General features: G+C 48.2%; 1 protein-coding gene across 2 annotated transcripts in view; it reads left to right on the plus strand.

Annotated features, from left to right (window-relative positions):
* Positions 1-207: 207 nt before the first annotated feature.
* svep1 (sushi, von Willebrand factor type A, EGF and pentraxin domain containing 1) overlaps positions 208-20,504 on the plus strand; it is a 49,651-nt gene continuing 29,354 nt past the window's right edge. For both annotated transcript variants that reach the window (XM_029840658.1, XM_003978565.3), the window contains exons 1-3: positions 208-1,330; positions 14,832-15,087; positions 15,935-16,111. In XM_029840658.1, coding sequence (XP_029696518.1) covers positions 815-1,330; positions 14,832-15,087; positions 15,935-16,111 — 949 coding nt within the window. In that variant the 5' untranslated portion in view covers positions 208-814. The remainder of the gene's footprint in view (positions 1,331-14,831; positions 15,088-15,934; positions 16,112-20,504) is intronic.

Below are 20,504 nucleotides of genomic sequence, written 5' to 3' on the forward strand. Positions count from 1 at the left end.
ACCTGCAAAAGATCCCTCATCTGCGTCTCTGGATCCCTTCCCGCTGGATCCAATGCCGAGGATGCACGGATGCTGTTGAGTCCTCTGGAGGGGTGTCGACGGGCACGTCGGGAGAGGGTTGTGGGCGAGGGACGGAGATAGGGGAAAGAGGGGGGAGGTGAGAGAAAAGGAGGAGGAGAGATGAAGGGGGGGGGGGTGACTCCACGGCCGTGACCGGACTGCCCCCTTTCTTCCCCTCAGCCTCTCTCAGTATCTCAACTTCTTTTTTCCTCCTTCCTCCCTTCTCTGCCTCCTCCTCCTGCTGCTGCATGTTTTTTTTTTTCTCTTTTAATGATTTGGGGAGAAGAGGGGAACCGGCATTCAGAGCTCGGCTGACGGTGTGAGCGGGTTGTGCGTCATAGGCAACGGGAGCCTGAGAGCGAAGAAGGGTTGGGGCAATTGAGCTCTGATGCACAGGCTGACTAACAGAGGCGGGAATAGGGACAGATTCAAGATACGCTGATCTACACTCCGGAAAACACCTCAACTCCCTCAGAAATGCGAGGATTTTCTGAAGATTTTTCATAGAAAGACCTTGTGAACATTTTTCCAGGCAGTTTTCTCCCACTGGCGAGCAAAAGAGACAGTCAGAGGCTGAAGGAGATGAACAGAGAGGGTGGCTCGTCTTCATCCCGCAATGCTTCTGAGGGGATTCGCACCGAACTGTTCTGGTCGGCCCAAGCGGACGTAGGACCCCTTCACCTTCACTGAGCTCCTTCAGAGCAGGAGATCCACATTTTTCCCCAGCAGAGACTCTTCAGCACAGACTGCCACCATGGTTTCTCAAAGTTTCTCCTCTCCATCAACGTGGACTTCTTGCGTTTTGTTCTTGTGCCTCGCGAACGTGTGGACGGCAGCGCACCCGTCCCAGACCCAGTTGGGGCAGACGCCGCCTCTGTCCTCGCCGGCGGGCAACCTGTCGGAGAGCGCCGAGAGCAAGGTGGAGCGCCTGGGCCAGGCGTTCAAGCAGAACGTCCGCAAGCTACGCGAGAAAAGCCTCTGCCTGGACCTGGTCTTCCTGGTGGACGAGTCCTCCAGCGTGGGCGCCAACAACTTCCTGAGTGAGCTGAGGTTCATACGCAAGATGCTGTCCGACTTCCCGGTGGCGCCGGAGAACACGCGGGTGGCGTTGGTCACCTTCTCATCCAAGACCCACGTCGTGACGAGGGTGGACCACATCTCGGCCCCCAAGTCCCACCAGCACAAGTGTTCCCTGTTCAACAAGGAGATCCCAGCCATCAACTACAGAGGAGGCGGCACTTACACGAAAGGAGCCTTTCAGAGGGCGGCGGTGAGTCCCACAGATGCTAAACATTAATGCCACTCGTGTGTGTATGTTGTGGCTTCTTGTGTAACAAAGGAACCCCACTTTTAATGGTGTGTGTCTCGACGTGTGTGTGAGTTCATGTAGTCTGCAGCCTGCTGAGTGTTCAGGGAGGTTGGACTTTAATAACGCTCTTAGCGGCTTGTGCTGCCGCTTCCTGTTAGCAATTACACATCAGCCGACTGGAGCATCGACTGCTCGGCTAATTGTTGTGGATTTTCCAGAAACAAACATACCGTCGGCCGTGAAGAGGCGCAGATGTAAGTGGCAGCATGTCGGGTCATGTGGCTCAGAGGGTGAATGCTTTTGTTTATGGCTTGTTGATTTGAGCTGTCTGACAACTGTACACACAGACACGCACACATGTTAGCATTATTATCTTTGGGGCATTGACATGCTGTATCCCTGAGTTAACCCTCACCTTAGCCATCCCGACACAGCTAATCCAAATCCTGACCACATCGTTCCTGCCCCTAAAACTAAGTCTTAACTTTTGGGAGAAGTTGCGAGGACCGGGCCAGAATGCAGAAACACACACACAGAATGAAAAACAAGCACACACGTCCACGGAGGACATGTGGCACAATTCATCCGTCAAGTCCGAACAGCCCAGCTGTGAAAGCTGTGTTGGTGGTATAGGGGCTTATCCTGTTTAAACACACACACACACACACGCACCCACACACACCCTTCTACCTCAGCTCATAGAGGACCGGAGTGTGTTTTGAGCACCCAAATACTCGCCGACTCCTCTCCGGTGGCAGAGCACTATGGTTTGGTGACGGGCACTAAATGGATGTTATGGCTGACGTCCGTGAACCTCTGACATGAGTAGCTCTTGGAAGGGCAGATACTTGGCGGCAGCTGCGTTTTTATTTTTGTAGCGTTAGCAACCCCATCGCGTTAGCTTCACAGATGAAAGGGAAAGGTAAGCTGAGCATCTGCGGGGTTTAACTTGCAGTCCCTATTTAAAGCTAAAAGCCTGTGACCGTATCCTCCGCTCTATGTGTCGGCCTCCAGGACAGGTTTTTAGTTCTCCCTCCTTTGTTAAGTGCTGATAAGGAGGCTCCTGGCTGGATCCCAACTTCCAAAGTTCTCTAAAGTGCAGAGAAACTGTTTCCTAGGAGAACTTGCACATTTGCCGTTATTGGTGGACACTGGCTTTGATTCGGGTGATTCATCGGGTGATGTAGAGGTCTAAACCAGCCAAAGACGGCTTAAGTAAAATAAAGCAGGGCCCCGACTTCTAAATGCTGTTAGCTAGAAGTCCAACCAGAATGAAGTCTGAAAACCAAGCGTCGTCTTATCATAGCCAACAGTCCCTGCTGTATTTCTTTCCAGTATGGCGTTTTCATGGCGAAAGTCTGACTGGAGTCACGTATGAGTAATGGGAGAACTACGCGCAGCCTACACAGAGCTGAGATTCTCTGGAAAGTCAGACGAGCCTAGCAGATCCAGACGGGGACGCGTCAGATGAGCCAATCCTCCGAAACCACTCGCACCTGACAGATACGCCCTGACGTTTAACCGCGTCCTCACATAATGGAGGACGTGTGGAAAAAGCTGCGTGATTTATCGCCCGGCGTCTGGGTTCCTTGATTGTCCGCTCGAATGGGGGCGGGGCGGGAAGAATGAGACGTGGATCTTTCCTTTGACACGCTGCTGTCGGTGAGCGCCGACCGGCGACTCTGAGCGTGCGTGTGAGTCGGAATCCACTGCGCAGACTTTTTTTTTTTTACCCTTTTTTTTGCCCCAGGATCCCTTTATCCATCTTATGGGATCATAGGACAGTTGGAGGAACGCGTGCGTGCGCGTGATGTTTGCGTGTGTGATTGTTTGTCTGTGCTGAAAAGGCGGTAAAAGAGGATAATTGATAATTACCGCGTAATAACCGTAATAATGCCATATTTTGATTCCTCGGCTGGGCTCGGCTCACGCTGGCGCTGCAGCAGAAAGCTGGGATCCATTAAAGGGAGACTTTTTTCCACCCGCCGTGCACGTAGACACAGGGCTGTCCTCCAGCCTTCTGTCCCCCTGACGCTCGTCTCTGTCCTCACACAGCGGAGCATCCGTGTGAGCGTCTTTAGGTGGTCGGAGACAAAACGACGCACCCTGCAGATTCTTTTTTCGATCCCCAACGCACAACTGGCCACGCGCACGTTGGCTTCGGAAAGTGCTGAAAGCCGACACGTCGGTCTAGGTCCCACTTGGAAAGGCCGTCAGAATCTGTCGAGCGTGTAATGGACATTATTGGAAATGTTTTTATACCAGCGAGCATCGCCACCTGATATCCAGACGGCCCGACGCTCGACCTGGTCGCTGGTGACATCACTCATTCTGTATTTTCCAGTGATTTGTGAAGGTTGTATAAGATCACATTTCATTCTGAAGGACTCTGAAAGTGCCCTAAAAACCCCAATCCTTTTCCCCGTCCTTTGTACTTCTGATCTTAATGTGTTTTCCATGCGTTTGCCTCTTACACGACACAAATGCCCTGAAGGCAGCGTGTCTCGGAGCCTTTCATTTGATCCTTTTGCTCGCTGGTAATCTGGTTGATCCAGGAATTGAGGCCTTTTCCACTGTCCCCTTTATTTTAGCTCTCTTTGGACACGCGGCGCCGCTGCAGAGTTAAAGGGGCGTATCTGTAATCAGCAGGTAAAATCCCATTCCCATCCATCCATTTGTTTTTGGCCTCGTTTTCCGTGGCCGTGTTTCCGCCTTCGGGGTTGCCAGATAACCCCCCCCCCCTTCTCCCCCCCCCCCCCCGACTGGCAAACAAAGACGGGTGCTGAACTGGACTTGGACGGCATCTCTGTGTCAGCCTGCCTTTGCTGTTGTGGGAGAGACAGACCCACAGATGGGCAGTACGGGATGAGACGAATAAAGGAACGGGAGAGTGGCGGAGAGGAGGAAAAGAGCTTTAGCCCAGGAATTCAGTCACTGAATGTGTTCTCTTCATGCTAATGTTATTTAACTGACTCAGGCCTCTTGAAAATTGGACCGAAACGGACACGTTTACTGCATTAGCCACTTAAAAAATAGAGCTCTCAGTGAACCAGTGTGATTCTGGGACTCGGCTCTGTGTAAGTTGGACTAGCAGGTGGCTTATTTTCCAGTTTGGGTTTTTTTTTCTGACTTCTCTTGTCCCCCATGTACCAGAAAAGCACATTACATTACACTCCTTATTCACACAAATAGATTTAGACAAACATGGATTAGGGACCAGCTGCACACCATTACACAGCTGTTATCAAGTCAGAGATTTGGATTATCCTGTAGACTTTAGAAGAGTGTGTGTGTGTGTGTGTGTGTGTGCATTGAGAAATAATATTGCTCCGAAGCCTCCAAATAGGAGTTACTAATATAGAGATGGCCACGAGTTGTTTGGGTTTCACCTCTAGACCTTCTGAATAAATGTTTCCATAATTCCCAGTCGGAGTTCCTATTTGGAGCTTCAAAACTCCAGTAAATCACGAAAATCCTCCGGCTGCCAATCACACCGGAGACGACGTCTTACCCCATTGAGCTTGTCCAGCCGACAATTACAAAAACAAATGCCTGGAGCTGGATTTGTAGGGGTGGGGGGGTTCCTGATTGTTCCATTTTTCTCTCCTTTTTTTTAACCTTTTCCACTCATGCTCTCCTCCAGAGCGCTAGACCCCCCCCCCCCCCCCCACCCGGCAGGATGTCAGGAAGGGAGAGTGTCACCGTCAGCGTTGACGCAGTACAGACACAAAATGCAGTGGAGTGTTCAAAACATTGTCTATTAGATTAAATGAGGCCCCCATAAGTTGCGTTAAAGTTCGTCCATGTTTGACGGCCATGTTGGCGTCGTTTGTCGCTGTTTCTGGTAAATAAAGGTAGAACATGAACATCATAGGTGGGCATGTTTCCAGTGCCAATGGGACCCGGGGCCGTAGCGTGGTGGGAACAGCATCTAGGAGTCGGTGCATCTTAGATGTTAGCGATTAGAGACGGTCGAACCGGAGCCAGAGCATCGAGGAGCAACGACCCTTTTGCTGCATTTCTGCTTCTTCATCTTTAAATGAGCTGCTAAACTGCTGGCTAATCTAAATTGTGCCACGCCGATCGCGACCTCATTAGTGACGGCAGAAAAAGAGCTGAAAAGACAGGAAACCGAAGGGTTGCGCAACCAATGAATGGAATAGTACGTAAACGGTCCGTAAGCTGAACACAAGGTGCACTTCTTTGATCTCATCCACGAGGCTTGACCCAGCTGCGATAAGATGATAAGGAAAGACTCTGTTTCCTGTCTGTGTAGCCGCCGCTTCCCGTCAACTCGCCCTTAAACACCTCAGCACCCCTCCTCCCCAATTCTGTCTGCTCCATTCCTCTCTGCCCCCCCCCCCCTCCTCCTCCTCGGTATCAGGAGGTCTTAGCAGGGTCGGAGGAGACTCGACCAACCGAGCAACTTCAACCTACGCTGAGACGCTGAGATAAGACGGGGAGCAGCCAGGAATGTCCAGACCAGAAGACGGATTTAAAACAGCTGAGTCAGCACTGGAGTCTTGGGGCGGTTGCATTATTTTATGTAGCTCCTCGTAAATCTGTGACATTGTTAAACACGACCTCTGGGTAAAACCATTCACTTTGCTCTTTGTCATTAGAATCACCTGAGTTGACGGAACATGTCGACATTTGTCTTTGGGAAGCTGAGAAGCTTTAAACCGACGTCCGTTTTGTGTGCTGGAAGTTACCTCAGGCACACGAGGAATCTGCAGCTGCAGAATTCCTCAGACATCTGCAGATTCCGAATGGAAAGAAGCTGCTTCAACTTGATAGATACATCCATATATGCAGTATGATATTAAGCATTACGCTCAAACAAGGTGAAGAACTCTGTTGTCCATCCTGCTATAACCTCCAGTTAGACATCGGTCTAACAGGTCGTTTCTGTGTCAATATCAGGATCAAATCTCCCTGTTTCCCCCCTTTTCCACGGCATTCCTGGATCCCCTTTCGACATTTTTCCTTCTCTGCAAAGGTCGACGTTGAAAACGGCTGAAACCTCAAAGCCTCAGCGTCTCCTGTGTTTTCTCCTGCCGCCGCAGACGCGATAATCACACATTTGACGGATTCCTCTGACGTCCCGGACGCCCCTCCGCTGCGGCGAGCGTGCTTTTCGTCGCATTAGAGAAGCAGATCACCGCTGAAGATAGAAACAATAATTCAAGTCCTCTCCAGCAGGTGGATTTATAAATGATTTCCGATGTACCAAAGCAGCCACGGCATCAAGCTGGGCTGATTTAGATGAAGCAAAACTTAAGCAAAAGATGTAATTTGTGTTCGTTATATGTTCGTTTTGAGCAGATACGTCATTGCTAGGCAACAGGGAGAAGCGTTGACAGACGGATGGGGCAGGGATCCGCAGGGTGAAAGGTCAGCCGTCTAGTGTTTCCCCTCTGGAGCTCCAGACGGAGCAGAAAGTGATGTCACTTGGGTTCGGAGGAGATGCTGCACTTGTGTTGGACCTTTGGCGGCGGAGACCAGGGACCCTGGCATATCCAGTGTCCATGGTTCCCCCCAGAACCATTTCAGGCATCCTGCCTTCATCTGTATTCACTATAGCAGCCTCAAACTTGGCCCCGTCTGGCCGCCTCAGCCTTCATCAGTCCCTTCTTTTCACATCATAGTTTATGAAAATTGGAAATCTCCTCCCAAAGTTCCCAAAAAGCCACCTTCGGATTCGAATTCCATTCCGATGCCAAAGTAAGTCCCGGTGTTGATTTGAGTGAAGCGATAGAAAAACAGGCCGGCCAGATTAGACTTCACACAGCTTCACCACTTCAGACAGACAGAGATGGAATGATACGCCCTCGCTGGGTTTTTGGTCTGCTCCCCCCAGTACAAGGTGATCAGACCATCTCTCTTTCATTTGTTTCTCTTTCCTCCCTTCTGTCGGTGTTTGCTGGTTTGGACACGTCCCACTTGGCCTCAGTCTAAAGCTCCTGTGGTCAAATGACTGAGCTAGGCGCTGGCCAAAACCAGCGACTCCAGTTAATGAAAGAATTAAAGAGACGACGACGATGATGATGATGATGATGATTAGGGTGATGATGAGGCTATGGAAACATCAGGTTGCCTCCATGTGCACGTGTATATGTGAGTGTGCTAATGCATAGATGACGGTCATGCTACGTTCATGCTACGCTAACGTTGCACTTATTGTGCGTTCCTGTTGTGCTTTGTAATCTTTTAAATAATAACAAAAGCCTGATAAAACAGGACACCTCAGCGGGTTTTATTTCTAAGATAATACAGTTTAGTGGGGTTCGAGAGTGCACACAGGCATTTATAATCCCTGTTTAATCCCTTGAAAGTGAAGCAAAACACAGTTAATTAGCTTTATGTGGTAAATGATAGTGGATTTTCAGTTGCCGATGGATTTTCCTGTCATGACTATGTGAGAAAGAGCTTTAAGTGTGGAAAAGAGGGGAGGAAGGGGAATTGATAGCCGCTTCAGACAGATATTTCTTGTCTACCAGGGATATTTGTCACTTTTAACTCCCTTAGAAGTTGGATCCACAGCCAGAGGGAAAATTATTACACATAACTTTATTTTTTCACCCTGGACCGACAGGATTTATTCTTTCTTTTCACAATATTTTAGCCTCTAGAACTAAAATGGAAACTGGACACCAGTGTGGGGAAAAAGCAGGATTCGGTCAACCTGTAGGACACAGATGTCATTAACCTTTTTAGCAGGAGCGTTCCTTCCATCCCATTGACATTCCTGTGTGGACCCTTCCAAAGAGATGGGAATTCTGATTTAATAACTGCAGAGCAGAATTCCTTTCAGAAAATAGGGAAAAAAGGGTGGAAAGTCCCCAGGAGACGCTGTTCGCTTTTAAGTGAGGATTTCACCACTTCAGCCACAGCAGCAGCCGGCGATGCCAGTCAGTTGCATAAAGCAGATCATTACTGGTAATTCGAGCCTGTTTTTGTCTGGAAAGTTGAGGTTTGTGGTCCACCTGTACATTTCACATTAAAGACACTGTGGATCTGGGATTATTTTGGCTAATATGTGCAGTTTTCCTAAAGACGCCAACCTGTCTTCACGTGTCGACATGGCAGGTGTAAAATCGTTGATTCTAGAGGTGAAATGCTAAAATTAGCCACCTTGGGGGTGAAAGAAAGATACTGTCTGTGCAGCTCCAGGTTGGTGTGGTAGCAGAGATGAACACACAGCTTTTCCTTCACACATCACGCTCACGCTGGGTTTTCCATCAAGTGTGAGTTCATAGAAAGACACATACACACACTGTATGACTTAAAATACTGCTCAACAGTTGATAGGTGCTGCTGACACCAGCCTCTGGTGTGTGTGTGGTTCTGTGTGTGTGTGTGTGTGTGTGTGTGTGTGAGAGGAAAGTGATAAATGAAGGTGAGGGGGTTGGGTGCTGAGGGAAATTCAGAAAAGCGCGGTGAGACGGCTTTGAAGAATTATACTCTGTCAGCAAGGTGAAAGGTCACGGAGGCGTCGGCAAGGACAGGAAGCGGCTTGATTAACCTTCATATAAATCCCGGAATATCATTGGAAACGATGAAGATGCTTGTGTTTATATTAAATCTGCTGACATTCAGATGTTTTGATGTACTTTCAACTTACAAAGAGCGTCTAAATATGAAACCATCGTCACTCGACGCCAATTATCGATGCCATGAAAGTGTGCTGAAGAGACTTTGGCCGTGTCGCACACTTGGTCCCTACTCACTACATAGTGAGTTGGCTTGAGTCAGCTACTTAGTGGACTCACTGATAAGCTGGAATTCCCCTTTTTGGGCATTCAGCGCTTCAAACTGCATCATAGCATTGCATAGTAAATACATACCAGCTTGATGTTGGGTGAATAATTTCATTTTTCTAATGATTAATAAATAAAAAACACTCACTGGTCTTGTGATTGTTGGTGTACTATTGTGTCATTATTGAATTCAATTGTAATAATTCCCGTCATGTCTAGCTTCTCACGTGCTTCATTAGGGAGCAGCACTTGTCCACTACATTTCGCAATGCATTGTGGGAAACCTTGAGTGCACTACAATAGAGTCCAGCGATCCTCACTCAACATTCAGACACCCCTACAAAATGGGGGCTGGGCTGAGAAGAGGAGGGTTCCTGGTTCACGCCCCGGTGTAGACAAAACATGGAAGGCCTCTTCCCCTACTAGAGACCACCTTCAGAGCACTGCCGAGGTGCCCTTGTGCAAAGTACCGAACCCACAAACGGTCATATAGGATCCTGGGATGAACTGGCGGTTCAGAAGAAGAAAACTACCGAGCGCACTATGAGTGGTTTCGGACACAGCTTTTGTTTTGAAACTAATCAGTTCTAAGATTAGAATTTACTGAAGGACAAGCAATAAGACACCAGAACTATTTCAGATGCCCAAAAGTGGCAAACTAAATAACATGTTTTTGTGGGGTTAGCCGTTTAGGCCTATTAGTAAACGTCTTGTTATGTTGTGGTGTTTGAGCGGTGGTGTGGCATTTAAGCGCGCCAGATTCCATTAGGGTTGGTTGCCTGTGCACGGAGGAGCCTTTTGGGATGAGAGGTGAAACGTCTTAAGATAGCCAAAGTCGGCACTTCTCGAGGAGCCTGATGAAACAACCACAACCAGAACGATCAGTTGCTGACGCAGGTTGTCCCCGGGGTGCCGGCTGTGTTCAATAGCATCAAGGACCTTGCTGTACTATTGTAATAAAACACTATGGCCTCCCCAATTCCCCACTCTATTAGAGGAAATCTGCCCCTATGGCCCGCGGCCAAAACAAACAGAGCCCGTGTGCGGGACCACGTGGAAGAACTGCAGCTACAGCAACATCAGTAAGCACAACAAAGGAAAAAGCTGTCCGTCTCCACACGGTGTGGTCTGAGCTCAGTCTGGACGGGCTGGGATACATTTCCATACAGCGACAGTCATCAAATCGGGCCCACGCACCCGTCTGGGGCGCGTTCGCCGCAGCACGCTGGCGCGAACTTCTCAACATGAGCGATCGGTTTCGGGGATTATTCCGCGTCCGCTGCCACCGCGCCGCGGTGAACCGGCCAACGAATATTGCCGGAGATAACTCACGGCATTTTTCGCCGCCGTCGTCATCTTTCTGCTGAGCTCATTTTATTTCCACCAACTGTCTAAAACATAAACATTGTGTTTCGGAGGCCCGGACTGATAAACTCTACTACTTTACTGTGACTCACCGCCTGCTTCTGACTGACGCTCTGGTCGCTGGCAGGCGTTTGGGAAGGCCACCAAATAGGAATCAGACCACTAAATAACTTGACGTTGCAGATTGATGCGTTAAATAAATGCTGGGAGTAGATTGATACTCATACTCGCCTCCCTCAGTAGTGGCAGCGTCAGCAGCTGGTTATAGAACTTAGCACCTTTCTGTCTGTCCGCAAAGAAGCTGAACTTTCTGCGTTAAAGGCAGTTTATGGGGTTTTTCCTTGTAGAGGAGATGATTTAAAAACATCAAGCCATGATGAAATTACCCAGTAACGGCTCTCCAGTTGGAAAATATCGAGAGTGATAAGATGAAACAGATGAGGACACACCAGATACTTAGGCCTCAAAAATGAGGACAGATACAGATGCCGATACTTTGGAATATCCCGTCTCTTGCTTCTCGCTCTGGAAAGCCCAGAATGCATTTTTCGACCTAAGCTTGTCACGCAGAGCTGACTTTCCTGTCGTACAACTTGAACTCGGACCTTAACTTCTCTCCCTGAGCTTCCTCCCTCTCGCGCAAACAAGCTAAACCCTGTCCAACTACCCATTAGGCCATGCCTGGTGCCTGAAATCTTCTCCTCTGCCTCGCTAACAGTAGCCGGGTGGGTAATTGAAGGCGTTTCTCATTTGCCATCCTCTTGTTCCTCCTAGCGCTGCGGTTGAGTTTGATGGATGGCGTCGTAACACAACCCGCCGAGGTAACACACAGTCGGTCTAGACTTCAGACTCTGGCAATTACCTGCCTGTACACTCGTTTGGGCTTGCCTGCACACCCACAACCATGGGCAAAGTGTAGCAAAGACTGTTAAATCATGAGGTTGTCGCAACCTGCCAAATAGTTGCCATTTTCCCGCGCCGGTTCACCAACTTTTGCCAACTTTTGCCAACTGCTCCCAAGACAGGTTAACCATTATATGCAGTCTCTATGAAACTTGAAAAAATCAAACAAAAAAACGCCTCCTGTGGTTCCAGAAACGTACACTTTAAGCACCGTGATTGATGAGAGAGTGCTTAATAACATTACTGCCTCTGAAACTATATCCACTCAATCCTCTGGAGCACTCTTTACCCAGTTATCAAACGGAAAATTACCCTTGCGTAGCACGACCGCGGGCCGACAGAGTCGAGAAACTCATTACTGCCCCTTCGAATTTGCGAAAAATTCACCCGCCCGGTACTTCTGGGACAAATTGTTATGCTTCATGTCATTAGAAAACCACCTAGAAGCAAAGGTTGCAGTTATTCTGCTTGGCTTACGATACGAAAATCTGCATTTCAATATCCCAATATCTAATTAGAATTGCGAGCTATGTTTTTTCTGCCCTCAAATTTATTTTATTTTCTCTCTATTTTGGAAGATGAGAACTGTGACAGATTTAAGGCCGTCAGCAGCCAAGAATTGGAAAGGAAATCTTGTAGTTATGCTCTTTTAAGTTCATACTACTTTTAGTACAAAGGCGAAAATGGCCCTTTCCTGGGTGGCCTGAGAGAAAACTGGTCTCTTCACCCTTATTATGTGAGTCTCATGGTGATTGGGCTGAGTGAAGTAGAAGGTTTTGTCAAACAATATTAGTGAAATGGAGATGATATGTCTGAAGCATTGTATAACATGTAAAAATAGGAATACCGTTGGAATTTGAACTTTTTAAACAACCTGTGTGCTCTCAAGTCCAAATATTTTAGTTTATTCACTCGGATGAAAGAAAAATGTGCAATTTCTTTGCTCGGAATATTCGTACAAAGGGGGGAAAAAAACAAGCCGTGTGTGGCGCAAGATCACTCTCCTGACCAGGAAATGTTCTTTAAACGTGACCTAGTTTATCTAAAATATCCTAAGTATGTGTCCCTGAGACATTGCACAACTACAGTGGGGTTGAGTCTAGCGTCCGTAATCGTGTGTGTGTGTGTGCGTGTTGTTGCACTGCGTCCCCACAGAGTTATTGTTGTTTTTCCTACCACCCAGGCCAAAAGCAGATAGCTTGTCCAAACAAGCACTCGCACTTCCTAGTGACGGGGAGAGAGCTCTCTGACCGGATGCGCCGGGGTCGTATTTGTATTTAATCCACTGTGGAATGCGATCGAAAAGCATTTAAAACGTATCTAAGTTTATTTTCAATAGAGAGACATTCAAAACCAACTTTTGAAGCTCCTCTCTCACCCCTGATGGTTTAACCCCTCCCCGAATGGCCGCTGTTAGGACAGACCCTACCCAGTAACCAGCTCGGTCTCCCAGAGCTGGGTGGGATCAGGCTCTCGTTGAAGACCCCCAGAGGGTCTGACGGAAGTCCAGGAGTGTGTTTGTGTGTTTGCCGGTGGCTCATTTAGCATTCGGGATAGCTGCCATGCCTATGTGCCTTTGATTAGCAGCTGCACTAGCTTGGCATCACAGCCAGGCCCTTGAGGGACGTACGCCAAGCACAACGAGGTGCTTTCGTTTGAAGTTTAACCATACATACCACCCTGTTAAGCTCTCAATTTGAGGGCCTGTGTTCCTGGGAGCATCCCTCTCCTTCCTTTGTCCTGCACTTGATTGTTTCTTGCCAGACTTTGGGGCTTTTTTTTGGAGCAGAGATTGATTTGTAGCTCTTACCGCTAATCCCTTCAGGGCTGTCGGGCTCTGCGATATCAGCAGTGGTTTGACAGATCTAAACAATTCCAAACAGCTTAAAACGTTCCTCCCAGATTACTGTCTCTTTATCTTCCAACACTGAAGCCGGTGTTCGCTTGAATGTTTCATTGAAAGTTTCACAGCAGAAGGAGGCCCCTGTGTCTCGTTTTTGTCCTTCTTGCATCGCCTCATAACTTACATGAGCTTTGCATTGGCAGGGTATTTATACTGTGCCCTATAAAGACTAAATTAAAGACTCCTCTGTTAAATGCTATGTGCACGTCAGATCTTATCTCTAGTGCACGTAAGGTGCATGCACAGAGTTCTAGAGGAGGGCAACCCCTTCCCACACGCTGGCCCCTGCGGTTGCCTTTATGCTCGTACTCTGACCTAAAGTATTTTCAGGCTGTTCAGAAGGCTATTATTAGTGGGTATGCTTGCGTATGCGCCGCTTGGTGACATCTCCACATTTGCTAACAGCAGCCAGAGACTCATGGCCATCACAGAAACCGCCGTAGCCCAAACGCCACTTTGAGCAAACGCCTAATAAAAACAGTGGAAATACACCATGCACTGTTAACAATGCCGGGTCGTGGTCTACACACACTTGCTGGGGGACGAGGGAGGGCGCCCCTTTCAGTAACGCTTCCCTCTTTATCCTCCTCTTCCCTCGCTCTGAAGGCTCGGTAATCATAGCGCTCCTGCTGAGGCCCATTAAAGTTTGGCCAGTTAGTCCACAAAGATCGGCCCATTCTGTCCCGATCTGCGACTCCTCCTCCAACAGTCACGCCAGCGTGTTTCTGAAACGTGTTGTGTGTCAGAGCACAAAAAGCATTCAAAGCAATTATCCTTTAACTGGTAATCTCAAATCTCAAATTGAACTTCTTAGTTTCATTTGAAATCATCCTAGGACAAGTCCAGGCTGTCATCTTGGCCACACAGCTCGCAGATGGGCCTCCTCTGTTTATTTTCTGTGCTTCAGAGAAAGTAAAGATATATTCCTCTGACTTTAATGGCCCTTCTAATTGCACGTGGTGGATAGTAAATGGTGGCTAAAGTTAGTTTGCAAACTGTACCGGACACAGGAGCCCGGTCCCAGTTCCCTGGTGGTTTCAGACCACAGGCAAACAGCTGCACATTCTGTAGGAGAAATAATTACTATTGTACAACTTTATCCTTTTTCGGTCCTTCCTCCCCATCACTCTTTTGTCGCCCGTCTAGCTGGGGCAGGCTTTTTGAGGAGACCAAGAACCGAGGGCTGATTTTAGTGGCCGGGGTGACGTTCTTCATTTTTCAGTTTAGTCATGTCGCTAAAGCAGGAGCTGGCGTTGGCAGGCGTTTGAATGAATTTGAACAGCGTGACTAAACAGACACAGTTCTGGCCCGTTTGTCCGCATGTTTCTGGATCTTTGGAAGCACAAAGTGCAATTTTCACTTTGACTCAGCTTTAAACCCAACATTTTCCCCCTGTGTATAATGGATTCATATCTGAGTGGCTGAACATATTAGCTTATACTGTTGTCATAAGTAGTTCATTAAGGTCTCTATATCTACGTGAGACAGAAAAAGGTGATACAGATATTCTATTTTTTGTGCCCCCTGACAGCAAATCTTGCGTAACTCTCGAGCCAACGCCACCAAGGTCATCTTCCTGATCACCGACGGCTACTCCAACGGCGGCGACCCTCGACCTGTAGCGGCGGCTCTGAGGGAACGCGGGGTTGAGATCTTCACTCTGGGCATCTGGCAAGGCAACATCAAGGAGCTTCATGACATGGCCTCGCAGCCCAAAGACCAGCACTGCTACCTGGTCCACAACTTTGCAGAGTTTGAGGCCCTGGCTCGCCGTGCGCTGCATGAAGGTGACGTTAAAAAAAGGAGGCTTTTCTTTAGCTGTTTAAACATGATGTGAAAAGAAATATCGCTCTACCCCTGAAATGATTCGACTTTCTTTCAAGTTGAGCTTGAAACTACTGGGAGAACTTTGACACGTCGCAGGCTTTCAAAAGTGATGGTTCTGATTCAACAGAAGTGGGAAATAATTGAGATGGAATCTGGCAAACAGGCTCCAGAATAAGTTTGACACATTGCGCTCCTCTTATGTGCTGCCAACAGCCATTAAAGCTCCACTTTGTTATCGATTTGACAGATTGAGTCCCTTTTCCCACAGTTGGAGGGGACTTCCCTCAATATGAGGAGGGTGGCGTCATGGCTTTAAAATCTAAATTGCAGCCCTGATGGTGCACAGAGAGATGAATCCCAAAACCTTTACAAACTTTGTGCGTGACATTTTGCGCACAGCATCTGAAAAACCCAGACAGGTAGGGATTAGCGAGCACAGATAAGGCTGTGAGAATGAAAGCAGCACACGCCGTACTATCAGCCTGACCTCTGGCGCATCTGTCCTAGTCTGCTTAGGTCCTTGGCAGAACAGCCTCAAAGAAAAAGAAAAAAACCCTCACTAGCTAAATGACAGGAATGACTTCACAGATGTCCTTCCTGCTCTTGCAAGATGAGGAAGATAGTCGAGCCGAGTTCCAGGTTGGTTTTTCTTTTAATGGCAAGCGTTAAATACCCGGTTGGCCGGAGTACTGCGTGCTACAGGACAGGCAAGACGACGCAAACAGGGCCACACGATTAAGCTAACAGAAAAGTGTTGTGAGTTTATCCTTGGGCTACACAATTATTTGCCTGTTTTTCCACTTCCAGACCTCCCTACCGGCAGCTACATCCAGGAAGATCTGTCGCTCTGTTCCTCCTTGTGTGACGCTGGGAGGGATTGCTGTGACCTGATGGCCAGCTGCAAGTGCGGCACGCACACGGGACAGTACGACTGCATCTGCGAGAAGGGCTACTACGGCAAGGGTCTGCAGCACGAGTGTACAGGTAAGTGGCCCATGCTAAAAGGTTATGCTATTTTGAATTAAGCACTACGTTGACCCTTCCTAGCAGTGCTAGTAGCTGCAGACAATTCCAACAACTTCTCACCACATTTCACAACTGAGACTAAATGCGCTAAGGCCTTGGAGAGGTTCAGAAGTTTGATTTTGTTTGTCTTATCCTTGTCACCATTAGATTTCTCTTTAAATCGGGGCCACTTGGCCTCAGGTCGCTCTTGAGTAAGGAGCTGAATAAACAGCTTGTCTAGTTAACGCAATGGAAAGTGTCCTTAGGGAAGCTCACAATCGACAGAGGACTGAAATGTGTGTGTTTCAGTGTTCAGGATATTAGCAGTCTTCCTTAATTTGCGCACAAACATTGATTTATAAGATATTAGGAGACATTTACACTTTAAAGTTCCATGCTTTCTATCTGTGGTCTCCTTAATTCAATAATAATGATACAGAAAAAGCCGCAAAAGCACCTCTCGGTTCTTTTAAAACCTCCTCTGAGCTGATGGATGGCGCGGCACGTTAATATTGTTTTGCTAAAATCAGCCGTGCCTCACAAATAGTCAGTTTAAACCACTTGCCAACAGCCTGTGCAACAGCACATTCATTTGTTCTCTAATTGTCCCTCCCCGGGTCTGTTACATGTCCAAGCTAAACAAAGCAAAGCTACGGTTTAAATGCAGGTGGTCTCTGGCATTTAAGAGCCGGATTAAGGGTCGATATGTTTTTCTAAATGAATATGCAATTAGCCAACCGGCTGAGGAATGTCAGAGCTGACGTGATTGTTGGAGCACGTAAGGCCTAACAGATGCACCGGCGGCTCCGTGTGTGGCTTCATAGCCCTGCAGCAACCCCAGTGTTGAAGCAGGGGAGGCAGGTAGGCGGGAGAAGAAACAGAAGAAATGTGTAATTGAATAAGCGGATACAACAATCCTATAATCCTAAATGAGCTGGATGTGCTCCCCCCCCCCAGCTGTTTTGATTTCAAAATTAAATAACAGGAAGAAAAATGTAAAACCTTGTTGTTTGAAAATGACTGAGAGCGGAGAACCGAGCAGAGGGAGGAGGATTTTTGAAGTGACGGCCAAATGAAAGGGTACCGGGGTCATCAGACCAAAAAGCATGTCTTCCTAATTCCCGTCAGATGTTCCCGAAGACTGGAGCCAAACTCTGCTTATTAATCTGTTTTAATGGTTTAATTAATAGCAGACAGCAGACTGTGGTGTTGGCTCAGCCCCACGAAGGAAGGAGAGGCGCTGTGAGGCACTCGCAACCGCAACTGACAGCCATTTCCACTGTCTCTCGCCCATCCAGTGGAAGGTCTAGAGAGAGCGAGCCTTCACCCAAATGCTGCGGAGCCGGCGTGTGACTGCGCCTCGGGCTGGAAAAGTGTCGCCAAAGCCGTTTATTTCCCCCAGTCCACGTTTTGGTGTCATTACGCGGTGTGAAATACCCTCCTATGTTTTCCCGAACACTACGTTTATTGAAGATCTCGGTCTGCAATAACTCGCAAAGCCCTTTGAAGTCGCAGCGGCTCCAGGACCAATTACATTTGTGGCGTGAGCAGGGCATAATCAAGAAACAAAAGCAAGCTGGACAAACCCCTGCTGTTTCTGAGAGGAGTTTGGCCCTTTTTAATGTCATGTTGTGCTAACCCTAACAGGCTTGGCTGCAGGGAAAGTGTTTAGTGAAATATGGTACGTGTGCGTCAGCATTGCCAGATGAGCTTAGACCCTTTAAACTCCTGCGCTGAGAGTTAGAGCCACTTTTATTTATGTTTTCGCGGTTTGTGTTCTCGCCTCGATACATCCGGAAACAGCACGGCTGCTTTATCGATGCGCCGCTCTCGTCGCCGGCTAAATCGGAAACCACGTCTTCCACATTTGCAGCTGGAGAGGGAAGCGGAGCCGAGCTCCTCTGTTGTGTCTCTGCGGACGCGAATCTAATGCCGACGGCCTCTGCATCACGGAGGAACACCCACAGGGACGAGGAAGCAGGGGGGAAAGTGGGAATGCCGGAGGCTAACATGTTTTCCTCCTGTCACACATCCTCCCTTATCAGCCTCTTGTGTAGCCTGAGAGAATGACAGGAGCTCTGGTCTGTGTTACTGCGGCGTTGGCTTTGTTTGGGGGGTGAATGGAAGGCAGCGAGCAGGGGAGAGCGTGGAAGACAGATATGGAGGAAAGAGTCCGAGGTGTAAGATGCTGTCCCTCGAAAGCCTGACGGTGAGAGCTGGAGTCTATCGACGGTATCTGTGACAGAGGTGGGAGTAAACTCGTCCTTTGTAGCTGGGCGTCCATAAAAAGCTCCCCGTTTGGGGTTGAATGCCACCAGAGCATTTAGGGACTTAAGTCCATAAGTCTTCATCCCGAGAGGACACTCGTGTCTGCGACAGTTCTGACCCGACCCTGGACACGACGCATACGTCTGCATGTCCTTTTTTGTCCTTGCAAACTCCACGTGGGAGATTTGGAGAGGGCGTGCGGATGACCTTGGTGTGAATGACCGGCAGCTCATCGGAACAAAGGAGGCTTTAAAGCGACAGCAGGCCAGCGTGTGGACGCTTCAGCAGGAAACGTCCGTGTTCTGATGGCGCTCTCGTCCTCTCCTCTGACCTCCTGTCCTCCATTAAAACACAGACCTGAAACGATGCCCCGAGAGGACGTTGAACATATTTGACACGTCGTCGGGTGTCACCGCTTGCCCGCTGTGCCACGCGCGCACAGGCAGAGACCACCGTGTTGGCGCCCCCCCCCCACGCTTTGGGCCCGTTTTGCACGCACTCACTTGTGGTCCATTTAAACATACCACGCTCAAGGATCTGACACATTCCAGACGCCGGGCCCGTTTTTAACACCTATAAGAATCCATCTGCTGCATCATTGCGTAGCTGCAGTGCGAAACATATTGTATTAATCTAAAAAGACAGGGGGGAAAAAACAGCTGGGGTCAAATTTGTTTCCACTGTTGCTCGTCTTTCCTGTTGGGATTATTCAAAACGCAGCAGATCTCTTTTTCAATGGACTTTCCGTTTGGGCCAGGAGAGAATGGAAATGTTCGTGTTCTTCACTAAACTGTTGCCTCCGTGCAACTGTAATTACTGTCTATGTATTTATGCATTCTTTCAATATGCGGTCCCCTCTGGCTGCCAGGATTGAAAGAAAATCTGTGTAAAGTATGTTGTTGGAAAGAGTCATTATGTGCGGGTTTGTGCAGCCTGCCTGTCGTACACTCCAGCTCGTGTCCGTCCGTGCTCGTGTTGGGAAAGCACAAAATGAACAACAAAACCAGCCTAATTTTAGCAATATTTGGTTGGGAGGAGATAGGGTATCAGAAGCATCTTGTGTTGATATTGTAGCTGTTTGACGACAACGGTCGCTAAAATCAACACGGCTTTACAACAAACGCGCCGTTATCTTGACTCCTTTTCACGATTTTTTGAACGCAAAGCAAACCCAGTCGTGGTGCTGGATCATGGGAAGTTACAGCAGATAACATGATTATAATGGTCGCTTAATTAAAGACAACAGCACTGATCTGAATCTCAGTAGTATCGTCACAAGGGTCTCATTTTAAGCAGCTAACTGATCTCATTGCAGTAGCCAGAAGTGGCGTTCATCAGTTATTGGCAGGCCCCTGAACGCATCCTAATACTCCGCAGATGTAATTTTCAGTTCTGTGTTTTCAAAAGTAAACACCCGAGGGAATTTGACCAACTCGTCCAACGTGTTGCGTAAACGGGCGCATAAAGACTCTCTATTTCCACGACCGGAGGAGATCCGAATCCCCACAGCATCAATAACCGCAGCAGACTGTCTGCTCCTGTACACCGGGGGTGTCCGTCCAAGAACTCGTTTCTCCATGTTTTTGTGGTTAAAAATAAGTTATGAGCAGGAAGCACTGAGCTGGGATTGATGCTGTTGGTGGTGTGTGTGTGTGTGGGGGGGGGGGTTCCATCACCCCGTTGATTTCTCAGCTTGATTTGAAGAAGTGCGTCGGCCTTTGTTTTCATTTGTTGAGCGTAAAATGGAAAAAGAAAAGGAGGGAGGTTTGTGGTCATGCAGAATTCAGTCGTAGACGCACTTTTCAGATGGGTTTTTTCAGTTCCAACTGAAAGGTCTGCTCAGTAATATACGTTAATTCCACTGGACATGTTACATTCAGGCGTCGCTGTTGTGTAAAATATCCACAATCATTTCCTGCAGTGGTAGAAAGTGCTCTCCAGCGTTCACTTCTTTTTGCTTTGCTTTCTTATTCCTGAATTATTTTGCTCATAAAATCTCCAAAACTGCCATCACATTTGTTACATGTTGAGTAATTATTTTTATTTGCTATTTTGCTGTATATTCTAGACTAGCACGTGCACTAAACTGTGTGTTTTGTGGACA

This window comes from Takifugu rubripes, chromosome 8, assembly GCF_901000725.2.
Source record: "Takifugu rubripes chromosome 8, fTakRub1.2, whole genome shotgun sequence".
Lineage (NCBI taxonomy): Eukaryota > Metazoa > Chordata > Actinopteri > Tetraodontiformes > Tetraodontidae > Takifugu > Takifugu rubripes.